At 35.9% G+C, this 14,203-nt stretch overlaps 2 protein-coding genes across 2 annotated transcripts; both read left to right on the plus strand.

Moving 5' to 3' along the window:
• The first annotated feature begins 2,307 nt into the window (after positions 1-2,307).
• On the plus strand, positions 2,308-7,141 carry LOC127513578 (arrestin domain-containing protein 3-like). The gene is made up of 7 exons (XM_051895480.1): positions 2,308-2,761; positions 3,241-3,282; positions 3,458-3,518; positions 4,165-4,312; positions 4,490-4,586; positions 5,214-5,470; positions 5,942-7,141. Exons 1-7 carry the CDS (start codon positions 2,500-2,502, stop codon positions 6,284-6,286), a joined length of 1,212 nt encoding a protein of 403 aa, XP_051751440.1. The 5' UTR covers positions 2,308-2,499; the 3' UTR covers positions 6,287-7,141.
• Positions 7,142-9,189: 2,048 nt separating this feature from the next.
• Positions 9,190-13,642, plus strand: LOC127513581 (arrestin domain-containing protein 3-like). The gene is made up of 7 exons (XM_051895483.1): positions 9,190-9,451; positions 9,722-9,760; positions 10,024-10,084; positions 10,557-10,704; positions 10,906-11,002; positions 11,145-11,401; positions 12,454-13,642. The coding sequence occupies exons 1-7, from the start codon at positions 9,190-9,192 to the stop codon at positions 12,796-12,798; spliced, it is 1,209 nt and encodes a 402-aa protein (XP_051751443.1). The 3' UTR covers positions 12,799-13,642.
• Positions 13,643-14,203: the final 561 nt, after the last annotated feature.

Consider the following 14,203-nt stretch of genomic DNA (forward strand, 5'->3'; position numbering starts at 1 on the left):
ACCTGGATAAGCGGAAATGTGAGCTTTAGATGGCACAGTCAATGGTGGCGGCAGGTATGGGTCATTTGGAGAAGGAGACATGTCAGTTGGCATTCTGTTGGCCATGTTTGGTGAAGCCTGAATGGTAGTTACATTGTCATGCACGTTAGTTCGGGATGAAACAGTCGGCACATTAGATGGGTGTGTGTTAACTATAGACAGGTGCAAGGTGGTTGGAAGTCCATAGAAGGGGTTATCTGGGGCTTGGGCATGAGCTGAGGGCTGATATTGCGCAGAAGCGCTGGAGCAGGTGCCCGACTGGTGCCAGCTCACTGCTGAGGGAGGCACATTCTCTGTGTGTGTCATTAGCTGCGCCGTCTTTGGCCTGACAGACTTTTGGGGGTTATCAGCTGGCTGGGATGCAGTTTCAATACTCACATCGACAGGCATGCTTATTTCATACTGTTGGATTTTGTCCTGCTTTACTGATAACCATGGGGTGGCCTGGAAGGGCTGCCGTAGTGGTACTTGGGGACGGGAAAGTGGTCGATGAGGGGTGGTTTCAGGGAGCCTCTGCATTTTTCTTCCACTTCTTTGACTCTTCTTGCCTGTGCAGCACACAATGTGTATGTAGTGTGCAATACACTATATGTAGTGTTTGCAAATGTAAATATGAAAAATGTAGAAAAGTGCAAGTTAACGCAGTAAGTAAATGTGTTGTGTATTTCTTATGTTTCCTATATTCACAAAGCACTTTATCAAGAATGAAGGCAAATAAAAAATAAAAAAAAATTAGCCCACTTTAAGAGCTTTAAATCCACCCAAAAAATAATCAGTTGCACACAAAAAAAAAAATGATATAGTATATAAAACTATAAATCACAAATTTGTAACTCAAATCAACAAATTAACACTCTTATAGAACAATATCAAAAGTTCAGAGACAGGGGAAAAAAAAAAAAAAAACTTAAGCAAAACTCAGTTCAGTCCAACAATATATTTAACACTGCCACTTTAAGACAAAAGAAAGGTGGAATACTGTTTTTTTTTTCTTTCTTTTTTCTCTCTTTTGCTTTTTTTTTTTCTCTTCTTTAGCTTCCTTCTTTCTTTCTTTCGCTTTTTTTTTTTTTTTTTTCTCTTTTTTAATTCCACTCTTCTCACAATATTTATTTATCAGAAAGCTTACTTCCGTAGAAACCAACGATCCGGGTCACGGCACCAAAGATGTAACCCTCTTCGTTGGTGTGCTCCCCCAAATGTCTCTGCGTTGTGTGATATACTGGGTGTAAGAGGAGGACACCAAGACCGTCGTTGTGTCACAGCAGTGAAGCTTTCTTTTTATTGGTCTCGTACACATCAGCCACTTGTCACAAAGGAAGAGCATTGTGTTAATTCCAAATTAACATCAAAACATTATATATCAAATTACAACAGGCAGCAAAATAGCTGTAGCTGCAGCCAATCACATGGTTGCAAACTAAGGAAAAATAAACAACAACATACAAAAAACTAAAGATAGATGTAAAATATATGCAAAATACAAATGATACAAACCTCAAAATACACAAATAAACCTTGAACACAATACAATATAAGGAAAAATATACTCCACCACATGGAATTTACAACATATGAAATAATATCAGAAATACGAAACCATCCATCAAAAATAACTGCACATATACGTTAGTAAACCTCTCTAACAACAATATATCTCTTTATATAACACGGATGGTCAAAATAATCATATACATTTATAAGATAACAAAGAGCAGGGAAGACCCTCCTTACCTTGTCACAAAGGAAGAGCATTGTGACCAACAACAGCTCCACCCATGTAAAGAGGGCACAATCAAACAATGAAACACAGCTCCCCCCTACTGCTGGAAGAATATATTACATCTTCCCCACATATATATATATATATTATTTGATTTAAAAGGTATTAAAAACAAACATAAGGAAAATAGTCACTTTAGAAATGAGCTAGGGGTGAAATCATAGGAGTCATGATCCTTCCAACATCATTCTGAGTTTAAAGTAAAAAATCCAAGTTTCTATAAACTATTTGGAAAACATTTTATTAAATTCAATATAAACAATTATCCCATTGTTGCTGATAGAAGATTTAAAGAAATGTCATTATTGTTGTTATTATTGATATTTTTATTGTTAATAATAATAATAATAATATAAACAATGTGTATACATCATTAAAAGAGTGTAGAGCTGAGCAACTATGTTAACGGTACAGTAGTGTTTTATTTTGAAAAAAAAAAACAAAAAAAACGGAAGTGATGTAATCGGTAGGTTGACCCAACGCAGACTAAACCATAAGACTGCACTGAACATAACGAACCACTGTGTAATGTAGTAATAGTTAGATATAGTTATGCAATCTCATTGGAAGTGCCACTCCCTCAACCTGTGCTTTATTGTAAATAGAATGTCAGTCCCGCTTCTCCTACGAGAACGAGAAGAGCCTGCGTGCTGTGTAGCTATTGTGTATATGTACATAAAATGTCAAGATCCATCAAAGAGCTTAATATCCATTATGACCCCATTAACGAAAGCAATATTTTTAGTAGTGGGGACATTGTGGAGGGGCGAGTTGTTTTGGAAGTGACCAAAGAAATAAAGGTGGATCATTTTTTTGTGAAGCTGACGGGAGACGCGAACGTGAGCTGGACTGAAGGATCAGGCGATGACCGAAAAACCTACAGCGACCATGAGAGATACTTCAAACTAAAGCAATACTTCATTCAAGAGAGCTCGAAAGAAGGTAAGTTGCACAAAATATTAAATGATTATACCCCTGGTTTCACAGACAAGGCTTAAGCTAGTCCTAGATTAAAATGCATGTTTGAACTGTTGTACCATTGTTTTGTCTCAAGATGCACACCACCAGTAATGTGTTTTTTTTTTTTTTTTTTTTTTTTTTTCTCTAGTGAACGTTTATAAAAGCTACTTAAATGCCCTAATTGAACTAAGACTTAATCCTGGTTTAGGCTAAGCCCTGTCTGTGAAACCGGGCCTATAAGTCGTAGTAGTAGTATACTATATACTATTTAATATATTAAATTATTATATAATTAAATAATACACACATGTACTACTACAGGACATATATAAAATAAATGCTCATAGTGAATTTTCAAAGTAGGAACTGATCATGTTTGGGGGAAAAAAGAAGTTGTGTGTGTGTAATAAGATTTGGAAATCCTAACTGACTACTTGTATTTCTTACTGTGATGTCTACAGGACAAAGTGAAAAGAATACCACTCTTGTAATTGGAGAGACTTGTAAGTGACGGGTTTTCATTTATACCTTGCACTAATAAATAAATTACATAAAACTAAATGACACAAAATCTTGCATGAAACCTGAAAAGATTGTTTGCTGACAGTAGACTAATTATTCTTGTTTAAAAAGGAACACAACCCTCTTTTAACCCATACAAACAATTATGTTTCTCAGATGGACCAGTGATTAGACCAGGAAGTCATGTTTTTCCATTCAGATTTCAGCTGCCTCAACAGTGAGTGATAAAATACAATCTTCAATGGTATTCCAATGGTAGTTGTTCTTTATTTTTTAAATATGTGCACAGTGAAATAATAATGATATTTGGCATGTGTAATTCACAACCCATAAACACAATATAGAGAACAAATGGGTGAATAAGCAAGAGCTTACAATAAGAATAAGTAAGAGTCACTCATGTAATGGTTCCCAGAGAGTAGGGAATGAGACATTGCGTCGAAGCTGACTACCTGGATGGGGAAACTCCCTTTGCTGCATCCTACTTCCACCCAATTCAATCAGTAGGTCATTGATTGTATTATCAATGACCTACTGCATCATCATCTTCTGAAAAAGCAGATGTCAGTCATATTCATTGTTCATTATTCTAGAATATTTGATTTAATAATATTCTGCATGTGTTGTGAAGTAAAAAAAAGTTATAAAGTATATGCAGGTATGTTAAATTATTCCAAATTATTTGGAATAAATTAAAAACCTATTATCATACAGTGGCAATGGCTAAAAAATATTATATACATACATACCATACATACAAACATACATACTTTTTGCTAATGCATACATGACAATATTATGCACTATAATGCTTGTCAGTCATTTGTGAGAACCTAAATATTTTTATTTTACCTTAATTTCAGAAATATGCCTTCATCTTTTAAAGGATATTATGGCTCGGTTAAGTACGTCATAACAGTAAAGCTGAAGAGGCCATGGAAGTCATCATCTACTACATGTACAGAATTATCCTTTTTGCCCAGGAATGATGGGACCAATGATCATTTACTGGTATGAATTATAATAACATGTTTGACTCTTTGGCACTCGTCTATTGATAAATAGAGAGATTATGTAACTGCTTATACTATCATCAGAATTGTGATTTAAACCATTTGCTTGTGACCTAGAGCTCAGAGGAAATTTAATGTGATTTTAGTTTACTCATTTCAATATGTTGTTATACAGCAACCACTATCTGGCACAGAAGAAAAGAAGATGACATTTTTTGGCTCAGGAAAAATGTCAATGACAGCGACAACAGACAAAACTGGCTATATGCAAGGTGATCACCTGTGTAGCTCTCAAACACCTAAACTAGCCTGTAATGCCAATAGCCGGGTTTCCATCAACATAGTTGTATGCACATTTTGAGATATTGCATAAAAATCCTGGATGTAGACAGCAACATACAAATAAAATGTCCCAAATTTGCATAAAAACATGTACGGTCACAAATAAAATTTGCATAAAAACATATACAGTCACTGAAGGTGGGTACATTTTTTATTAGGTAAGAAGACATGGGCATAAACTGTGATTGAAACAAATTTACTGAATAAATTCCTTGATATGCATCAGAAAAGTCATGGGACTAAATAATTCAGACAACAGTAGAGCAATAACTTTGCATAGTATCTTAAATCTCTAAAAATAGTCATTCTGAAATACTGAAGTGAAAGGCTGACAACTAATTTTTTTGACTTCCATTTCCACTGATATTTAACTCCAATTTCTCTGAATGTGACTGCTTTGTTCTCCTGAACACACTGAATGGAAACACTGCTTTATCTGCAAATAGATTTTACTTAAATTAAATTTGCAACTTGGATGGAAAACCCAGCTATAGTCATTTTGTCTTTTTTTTCCATTATTGATAAATGTTGTCTCTAATTCCTTGTAATTGATGCAGGTGAAACAATCCGAGTTTCTGTTGATGTTGACAACTCTTCATCTCGTAACGTCAAGCTAAAGTACAGCCTCATGCAGAAACAGACGTTCAAGGCTGAAGGGAGAACTAATAATACATTTAAGGATATAGTCAAAGAAACTAAAGATCGCATCCCATCTGGAAAAAAGACAAAATTCATAGTGGACATGAACCTTCCACGTGACCTGACTGTCACCATTGAAAACTGCAGAATTATAAAAGTGCAGTATGAACTCAAGGTGCTACTTCATCTTCTTTAGTATTGCCATATTTAAAGTGACAGTTCACCCCAAAATTTAAATTTACTCGCCCTCATGTCATTTCAAACCTGTACGACTTTCTTTCTTCTTTGGAACACTAAAAAAAAAAAATAATAATAATAATTGAAACAGCTGAAAATTTTTTTTAAATTTCAGAATATCTTCTTTTGTGTTCTGCAGAAGAAAGAAAGTCATACAGGTTTGAAACAACATAATGGCGAGTAAATGAAAGAAATTAGGCAACTATGCCTTTAATTTTCACAAATTCTCAAATGCTTTTTAATTTGTGAGCTAAAAGAGTATATAACAACATTGATTTAACAGCATAGACAAGATTTTCTAACAAAGAGTAAAGCAAAAATAAATAAATGATTTGTTTTCTCTCCTTTGTAACTTCAACACATAGTGTCACAGTTCTCTTAAACTATTCTGTCCCTGATTGTCTTTCAGGTCTATCTGGATGTGTCTTTCGCCTTCGATCCAACAGTCAAATTTCCTGTGGTTATTCTTCCAGCTGACCAACAATGTCCTCCCTGTCAAGGCCCACCTGTAGGATTCCAGCCATATCTGCCACCTCAGCCTAACCTTGTGCCCTGTCCTGCTGGACAACCACCTCCATGTGCAGAACTTTACCCCAATCTGTATGACCCTACAGCTCTACCCCATCCAGGAGCTGCTGCAGGGGTTTATCCAGATCCAAATGCCATGCTGCCTGGTTTCCATCCGACTCCATCTGCACCAGTTTATGATCCAAATCAAAGCACTAAAGAATCCTTTCCTAATGTGCCTTATTAGTCTCCTTCACCAGACAAACTTCTGACTACCACTTATGATGTGTCAATTATAACTTCATGGTTTTATCTGCATGAATTCAAGCTTGGTGCCTATTACTGTGCCTTTTAAACTTAGCACTTTTCTTAAAGGGTTAGTTCATTGTCATTAATTACTCACCTTCATGTCATTCCAAACCCAGTAAGACCTTCATAAAATTAAGGTTGAACCACTGTAGTCACATGGACTATTTTAACGATGTCTTTACTACCTTTCTGGGCCTTGAAAGTAATAGTTGCTTTGTTCTCTATAGAGGGACAGAAAGCTCTCGGATTTCATCAAAAATATCTTAATTTGTGTTCTGAAGATGAACGAAGGTCTTAGGGTTTGGAACGACATGAGGGTTAGTAATTAAAGAAAGAATTTTTCATTTTTGCGTGAACTAACCCTTTAATTTTACAGGGAATGTACAGTATAATCTTCAGTTTTTGAGATGTCAAGGTTTTTTTGGCCTTTGTAGTTCACTGTTCAGTTCCCCCTTTTCCCCTGTGCTCCAAAATCACAGGTCTAAAAACTTTTCTATCCTTTATTGCAATACAAAAACATTTTTAAAAATATAGCTGATCACTCCTACTGAAACTTATTTTGCTGATAGTACTGCACTTGTATTGATAATGTGTTCAAATTAGAGGATATTGCAGCTTTTTCTTAGTACTAGATTTGCGGTTTTGACCTCCCTCCATGAAATTATAGATTATAATTGCTGCAAAAATGTTACATGCTTGTTTGAGTTTCTTACCAAAGTTATGATTATTGCATGAAATGTTGGTTACTCAAGAGTCAAATGCAAAGTATCGAATAAAGGTATAACAACACAGACACTATGAAATTATGATAAAATAATTGTTTTAATCCATGTCATTACTTCTCAGTCTTGATTTCAGCCTTGATTATTTTACAATAACTTATTTTTTTGCTAAAGCTACAAAAGGTATTCAGTCAAGATCAGTAAATGATTTTCTTTTGTTCTTTGATTAACATTAATGACAGACAGCAACAGGTACATTATATTGCCAAAAGTATTGGGACACCCCTCCAAATCATTGAATTCAGGTGTTTCAATCACTTCCATGGCCACAGGTGTATAAAATCAAGCACCTAGGCATGACTGCTTCTACAAACATTTGTGAAAGAATGGGTCGCTCTCAGGAGCTCAGTGAATTAAAGTGTGGTACTGTGATAGGTTGCCACCTGTGCAATAAGTCCGTTCGTGAAATTTCCTCACTACTAAATATTCCACGGTCAACTGTTAGTGGTATTATAACAAAGTGGAAGCAATTGGGAACAACAGCAACTCAGCCACGAAGTGGTACGCCACGTAAAATCACAGAGCGGGGTCAGCGCATGCTGAGGCGCACAGTGCGCAGAAGTCGCCAACTTTCTGCAGAGTCAGTAGCTAAAGACCTCCAAACTTTGTGTGGCCTTCAGATTAGCTCAAGAACAGTGCATAGAGAGCTTCATGGAATGGGTTTCCAATGCCGAGCAGCTGCATCCAAGCCTTACATCACCAAGTGTAATGCAAAGCGTTGGACGCAGTGGTGTAAAGCACGCCGCCACTGAACTCTAGAGCAGTGGAGACATGTTCTCACACCCGTAAGACCTTCATTCATCTTCAGAACACAAATTAAGATATTTTTTGATGAAATCCAAGAGGTTTGTTTTATTTGTATTCTCGTTGCTTCATAACATTAAGGTTGAACCACTGTAGTCAAATGGACTAAATGGACTACTTTTCTGGACTACGAATGACCGTAATTACGTTGCTTTCTATGGGGCAGGGGTTCCCAACCACATTCCTGGAGGCCCCCCCAACACTGCATGTTTTCCATGTCTCTTTAATCAAACACATCTGATTCAGATCATCAGCTCATTAGTAGAGACTTCAAGACATGAAATGGGTGTGTCAGACAATGAAATTTCTTGTCTGCTCCTCAAGTCAAAACCCCAATTTCTATGACTTTCTCAATATAATTATAACATTCATTATTATTATTATTATTATTATTATTATTATTATTGTTTTAAACATTTACAGTTTTATTATTGACAGAGGTCAAAAAGGCTCCATCACCACCCAATCACAGAGATCACTGTCACCAGAGTACTAATCACCTGCACCTGATCATCATCTCCTCATCACAACAGCAGCATATAAGCACACACTTCACTCTGGCACTTTGTCTGGTCTCGTTTTGAGTAGGACTCACCTTTTTTCACTTACCTGTGGACTGTGTATGCTATATCCCGCCATCGTCTCTCCTGTTCCTCCGTGTTTCCATTGTCGTCCTGTGTTCCTGTATCTCCAGTGTCTTCTCCAGACTCTGACCATTCTCCAGCCTTGCCAAAGTGTGTGCTTCTGCTGCTCTCATCCACAACCTCCTCAACCATCTTACAAAGAAACGAACTGTCAGTATTCCTATCATTATTGCATTCACTGCTGGAATTACCATACTCCCCTGCTTGTGTCCGTTACCTGCTTCTACAAAATAAACTGTCTTATTCATTACAACTTCGTTGTGAGTCGGTGTTCTGTAACAATTATCAAGTTCTTTTCCTTTTTTTTTCCTGTTGCGTCTTTTACCCCTAGATGGGGTGTAACCCTTATTTAAAAACAAGGTTCATCTTCTGTTCTGGTAAACAATCAGGTCCCCCATTCAATCTGGTCTCCTTCTATCACAGTGAACTCTGAACTGAAAGATATGTGCTTACCAGGTGTAGGAAGTGCCACACCCTCAAAAGTTTTTTTTTTTTTTTTTTTTTTTTGAAGCATGAACTTTGTCACTCCTGCTTCGTCCACGAGAACGGGAAGAGCAAACATTCTGTGTAGCTGTCTTTGAATGTCTAGTCTACATACATAGAAAAAAAAAATGTCTAGATCCATCAAAGTCCTCAGTCTTCATTACAACAAGATTAATGAAAGCAATACTTTTACTAGTGGGGACATTGTGGAGGGGCAAGTTGTTTTGGAAGTGACCAAAGAAATAGATGTGGACAGTTTTTTTGTGAAGCTGAAGGGAGATGCAAACGTGCACTGGACTGAAAAATCAGGTGATAACGAAAGAACCTACCGTGACCATGAGAGATACTTCAAACTAAAGCAATACTTCATTCAAGAGAGCTCGAAGAAAGGTGAAGTTGCATATATATATATATATATATATATATATATATATAATAGCATTGATAGTAGTACTTCTAGTTGTGTATTATTTATCATAAAATATTATGTGTATATTCATACAACAGGACATAATAAATCCTCATAGTGAACTTACAAGCCAAAGTAGGGACAGATCATGTTTTGAAAAAAAAAAAAAAAAAATTAAAGAGTAAAGAAATGATGTAGTAAGAATGGAAATAATATTTGACTAGTATTTCATGGCTGTGACATCTATACAGGACAAGAAAGGAATATCACACTTGTAAGTGGAGAAACTTGTAAGTAAGGTTTTTCATACATATACCTTGCAGGCAGATTTCCACAATTTCTGCACTAATTAGTACATTATATTTATTGATTAATTTAATAAATTGCAGGACATATATATATATATATATATATATATAATGTGTGTGTGTGTGTGTGTGTGTGTTACACAAAACTTGAAAAGAGCATTTAGTGACAGTAGACTAGCTTGTTGAAATATTAACAATGTCACAACTCTCTTTTAACCCATTCTAACAAGCCTTATGTTTCTCAGATGGACCAGTGATTAGACCAGGATGTCATGTTTTTCCATTCAGATTTCAGCTGCCTCAAAAGTGAGAATTGCTGTGTCTTTCAAAATGCATCTTCAATGGTAGTTTTCCTTTATTGTGTAAATATGTTTAGTGTGTATATGTTCGGCAAGTGTGAATCACATCACATAAACAAAATGTACAGAATACATTCCCTATTAGTAAGTTTTGATATTAAATGACCCCCAAATCAATAAGACCCCCCAAACAGCAGATGCCAGTCATATTGATTGCATATTTTTAGACAATACTTGCTTTAATAAAATAATATTATTTGCATATTAGTCTAGAATGTTTGCTTTAATAATATTGTACTTGTGCTAATAGTAAAATATGAACAATATACAACTGTTATTCTTATTAAATTAAAAACCTATTATCACACAAGTGACAATGGTTTTATTTACTTGCTAACACATATGAATTGCATGCATGACCATAATGTTTGTCAGTCATTTGTGAGTAACTAAAGATTATTATTTTACCTTAATTTCAGAAATATGCCTCCATCTTTCAAAGAATTTAATGCTTGGGTTAGATACGTCATGACAGTCAAGCTGAAGAGGCCTTTGAAGCCAACATCTACAACATGTGCAGAATTAACCTTTGTGCCCAGGAATGATGGGACCAATGATCATTTACTGGTACGAATTATAATTCCATGTTTGACTCTTTGGCGCTCATCTATTGATAAATAGAGAGATTATGTAACTGCTTATGCTGTCATCAGAACTCAAGTAAAGTGATTTAAATCATTTGCTTGCAACTTAAAGTTAGAGCTTAGAAGAAATCTAATTTTAGTTTAATCGTTTCAAAAAATGTTCCCCCTTTTTTTTTTCATGCAGCAACCACAATATGGCACACAAGACAAGAAAATTAAACTTTTTGGCTCAGGAAAAATGTCAATGACAGTGACAACAGGCAAAACTGGCTATATGCAAGGTAATCACCTGTGTAGCTCTCAAGCGTCTCAGTCAAAGCTACCTAAACTGAAGAGTCTATAATGCCATAATCTATAATCTGTTTTTCTTTTTTTTTTTTTAAACTAATATATGTTGTCTCTATTTCCTTATTATTTCTGTAGGTGAAACAATCATATTTTTTGTTGATATTGACAACTTTTCATCTCGTGACGGCAAGTTAAAGTACAGCCTTGTGCAGCAACAGACGTTCATTGCTGGCATGAGAATTAAAAGAAGATTAAGATACATAGTCCAAGAGACTAAAGATCGCATCCCATCTGGAGAAAAGCAAGAATTCATAGTGAACCTGAAGCTTCCACGTGACCTGACTGTCACCTTTGAAAACTGCAGAATTATAAATGTGCAGTACCAACTCAAGGTGCTATTCGTCTTCCTTTGCATTGCCATATTTAAAGGAATAGTTCATCCAAAAAATGAAAATTCTGGCATCATTTACTCCCCCTCATGTCTTTCTAAACCTGTATGGCTTTTTTTCTTTCTTTCTTATCTGGAAGACAAATAGTATCCTGAAAAATGTCTCAGTGTTATTTTGTACATATAAGTCAGCTGGGTCCATTCATGTTGTTTTGGATTGAATTGATCATTCAGTAATTCTTCAAAATCTTTTGTATTAGACAATTTTAACATTTTAAGAAAACACCAGGGTGAGTAAATGATGACAGAATTTTCAGTTTTGAGAGAAATAATGTTCACAAATTTCTCAAATGTTTGTTACTTCATGCCGTAAAAGTCAACATTGATTTTAGAGCTTAAAAAGATGACTCCCTAAAAGAGTAAAGCAAAAATAAAAAAATTTGATCTCTTTTCTCTCACATTTACATTTAGTCATTTAGCAGACGCTTTTCTCCAAAGCGACTTACAAATGAGAATAGTAGAAGCAATCAAATCAACATGAGTACAACAGTATGTAAGTGCTGTGTCATGTCACAGTTTCATCAGTAAAGTGCTCGTAGCAAGGTTGTTTTTTTTTTTGTTTTTTGTTTTTTTATAAATATATACGCAAATAGATGTAGAAAAAAATAGAAAATCGAGAAAAGAAAAGTAAAATATAAATTAAAAAAGTGCTATATTACTGGGTCAAGTGTTGACGAAAAAGATATGTCTTTAGCAGTTTTTTGAAAATAACTAAAGACTCGGCTGCTCGGATAGAGCGTGGTAGGTCATTCCACCAACCAGGAACAGACCAGGAGAAGGTCCGTGAGAGTGAGTTTGTGCCCCTTTGGGATGGCACCAAAAGACGCCGTTCACTTGCAGAACGCAAGCTTCTGGAGGGCGCATAAGTCTGAAGTAGTGGGTTTAGGTATAGTGGTGCAGAGCCAGTGGATGATCTGTAGGCTCTTTTGTTACTTGTAGTTGGCTTCCAGTGTTGGCTTCCAGTTCACTTGACTTCTGTCCCTTATTGTCTTTCAGGTGTCTCTGGATGTGTCTTTTTCCTCAGATCCAGAAGTTATTTTCCCTGTGGTTATTCTTCCAGCTGACCAACAATATCCTCCCTGTCAAGGCCCACCTGTAGGATTCCAGCCATATCCGCCACCTCAGCCTAACCTTGTGCCCTGTCCTGGTGAACAACCACCTCCATATGCAGAACTTTACCCCAATCTGTATGACCCTACAGCTCTACCCCATCCAGGAGCTGCTGCAGAGGTTTATCCAGATCCAAATGCAATGCTGCCTGGTTTCCATCCGACTCCATCTGCACCAGTTTATGATCCAAATGAAAAAACATTAGAATCCTATCCTAATTTGCCTTATTAGTCTCCTTCACCAGACAAATGTCTGACTACCACTTATGATTTGTCAATTATAACTTCATGGTCTTAGCTGCATAATTTTAGCTCAGCATTTATCATTGTGCCTTATAAACTAGGACTTTTCTTCATTTTACAGGGAATCTAGCTGCAGTTCTTGGGACTTTATCTCTAACCACTCCAACTAAAACTTATTTAGCTGAATCTGATAGTACTGCATGCTGTTCTTTTTAGAACATATTGCAGCTTTTTGTTGCTGTTGTTGTTCTAAATTTTCACTTTTGACCTCCCTTCATGTTAAAATGATCTATGAACTGTAATTGCTAAAGACCTTTACATATTTGCACTAGTTTCTTTACAAAGTTACTGTCATGTGTATAGTGCATGTGTTTTGTTTCTGTTTTTCCTGTTTCTGTCTACCTGAGTTTGCCTGTGTTCCCTAGTTAGTTTCCATGGTTGTTAATTAGTCCCACACATCTGTTCTGATTTATTATTATTAGACTCTCAACATACACAAAAATCTCTAGGCATCAAATACTTTAACCCCCTATGTCAAAAAAATTATTTATCTCACATATAAAGTCTAAATATTAAAATAAATCTCTGCACTTGAAACTTTCATGCATCTTAACATGAAGATATCAAAAACATTGGAATGTTTTTCATCAAAAAAAAAAAAGGCAGATACTACACTCTACATAAACTCAAAACGTCTTACATTGTATGTTGTAATTATGCATCTATATCACCATGCGTAGGTAAATTCAAATGAGATTTTGATCATACATCCTCATCCCCCAACACACTTGCACACAAAGTAAAGTTCCTTGATGTCAACAGTCTCTGACAGATCAGCCCAACCCATGTTTACTTTTCTCTACTGACCATTTCAACAATGTCTTCTAATTTATTGAATTCATTTATGAAAACTGTGCTGTGTTTTTCAACCATATTTCAACCATGCACACACCAGGTAAACATTTTCAGAGTCTAAAGCACTTTTAGTCTACTTTAACATTAATGCTCCGACCAGGAAAATTATAACTAGAGGCTATTGTTTATATCTTTGGTTTCGAAATTGGTTTCGAATTACTGTTCTCCAACAAACCACTAGAGGGCAGCAGAACCCATCGTAATTCGTTCACACACAAGCGATTAAAGCAAGACACAGAAGAAAGCAAGAGTTTCTGCAGCCGCAGGGTGGAGCATCAGTTTTCACAGCTTGAACCAACATGTACTGTAGGTCTACACAGCAGATAAATCTGCAAGTGAAATTATGAAAATCAACCTCATCTATAATAATGACGTCAGTATTATTTATGCTTTTTCTCCTTATGGCATCTTTACAAAGGTGATACTGAAGCTTGTATACCATGGAAATGAGTAGTTACACAAAGTATAACAGAAGTGGT

The sequence above is a fragment of the Ctenopharyngodon idella genome, chromosome 5, assembly GCF_019924925.1.
Source record: "Ctenopharyngodon idella isolate HZGC_01 chromosome 5, HZGC01, whole genome shotgun sequence".
In the NCBI taxonomy this organism is placed as follows: Eukaryota; Metazoa; Chordata; class Actinopteri; order Cypriniformes; family Xenocyprididae; genus Ctenopharyngodon; species Ctenopharyngodon idella.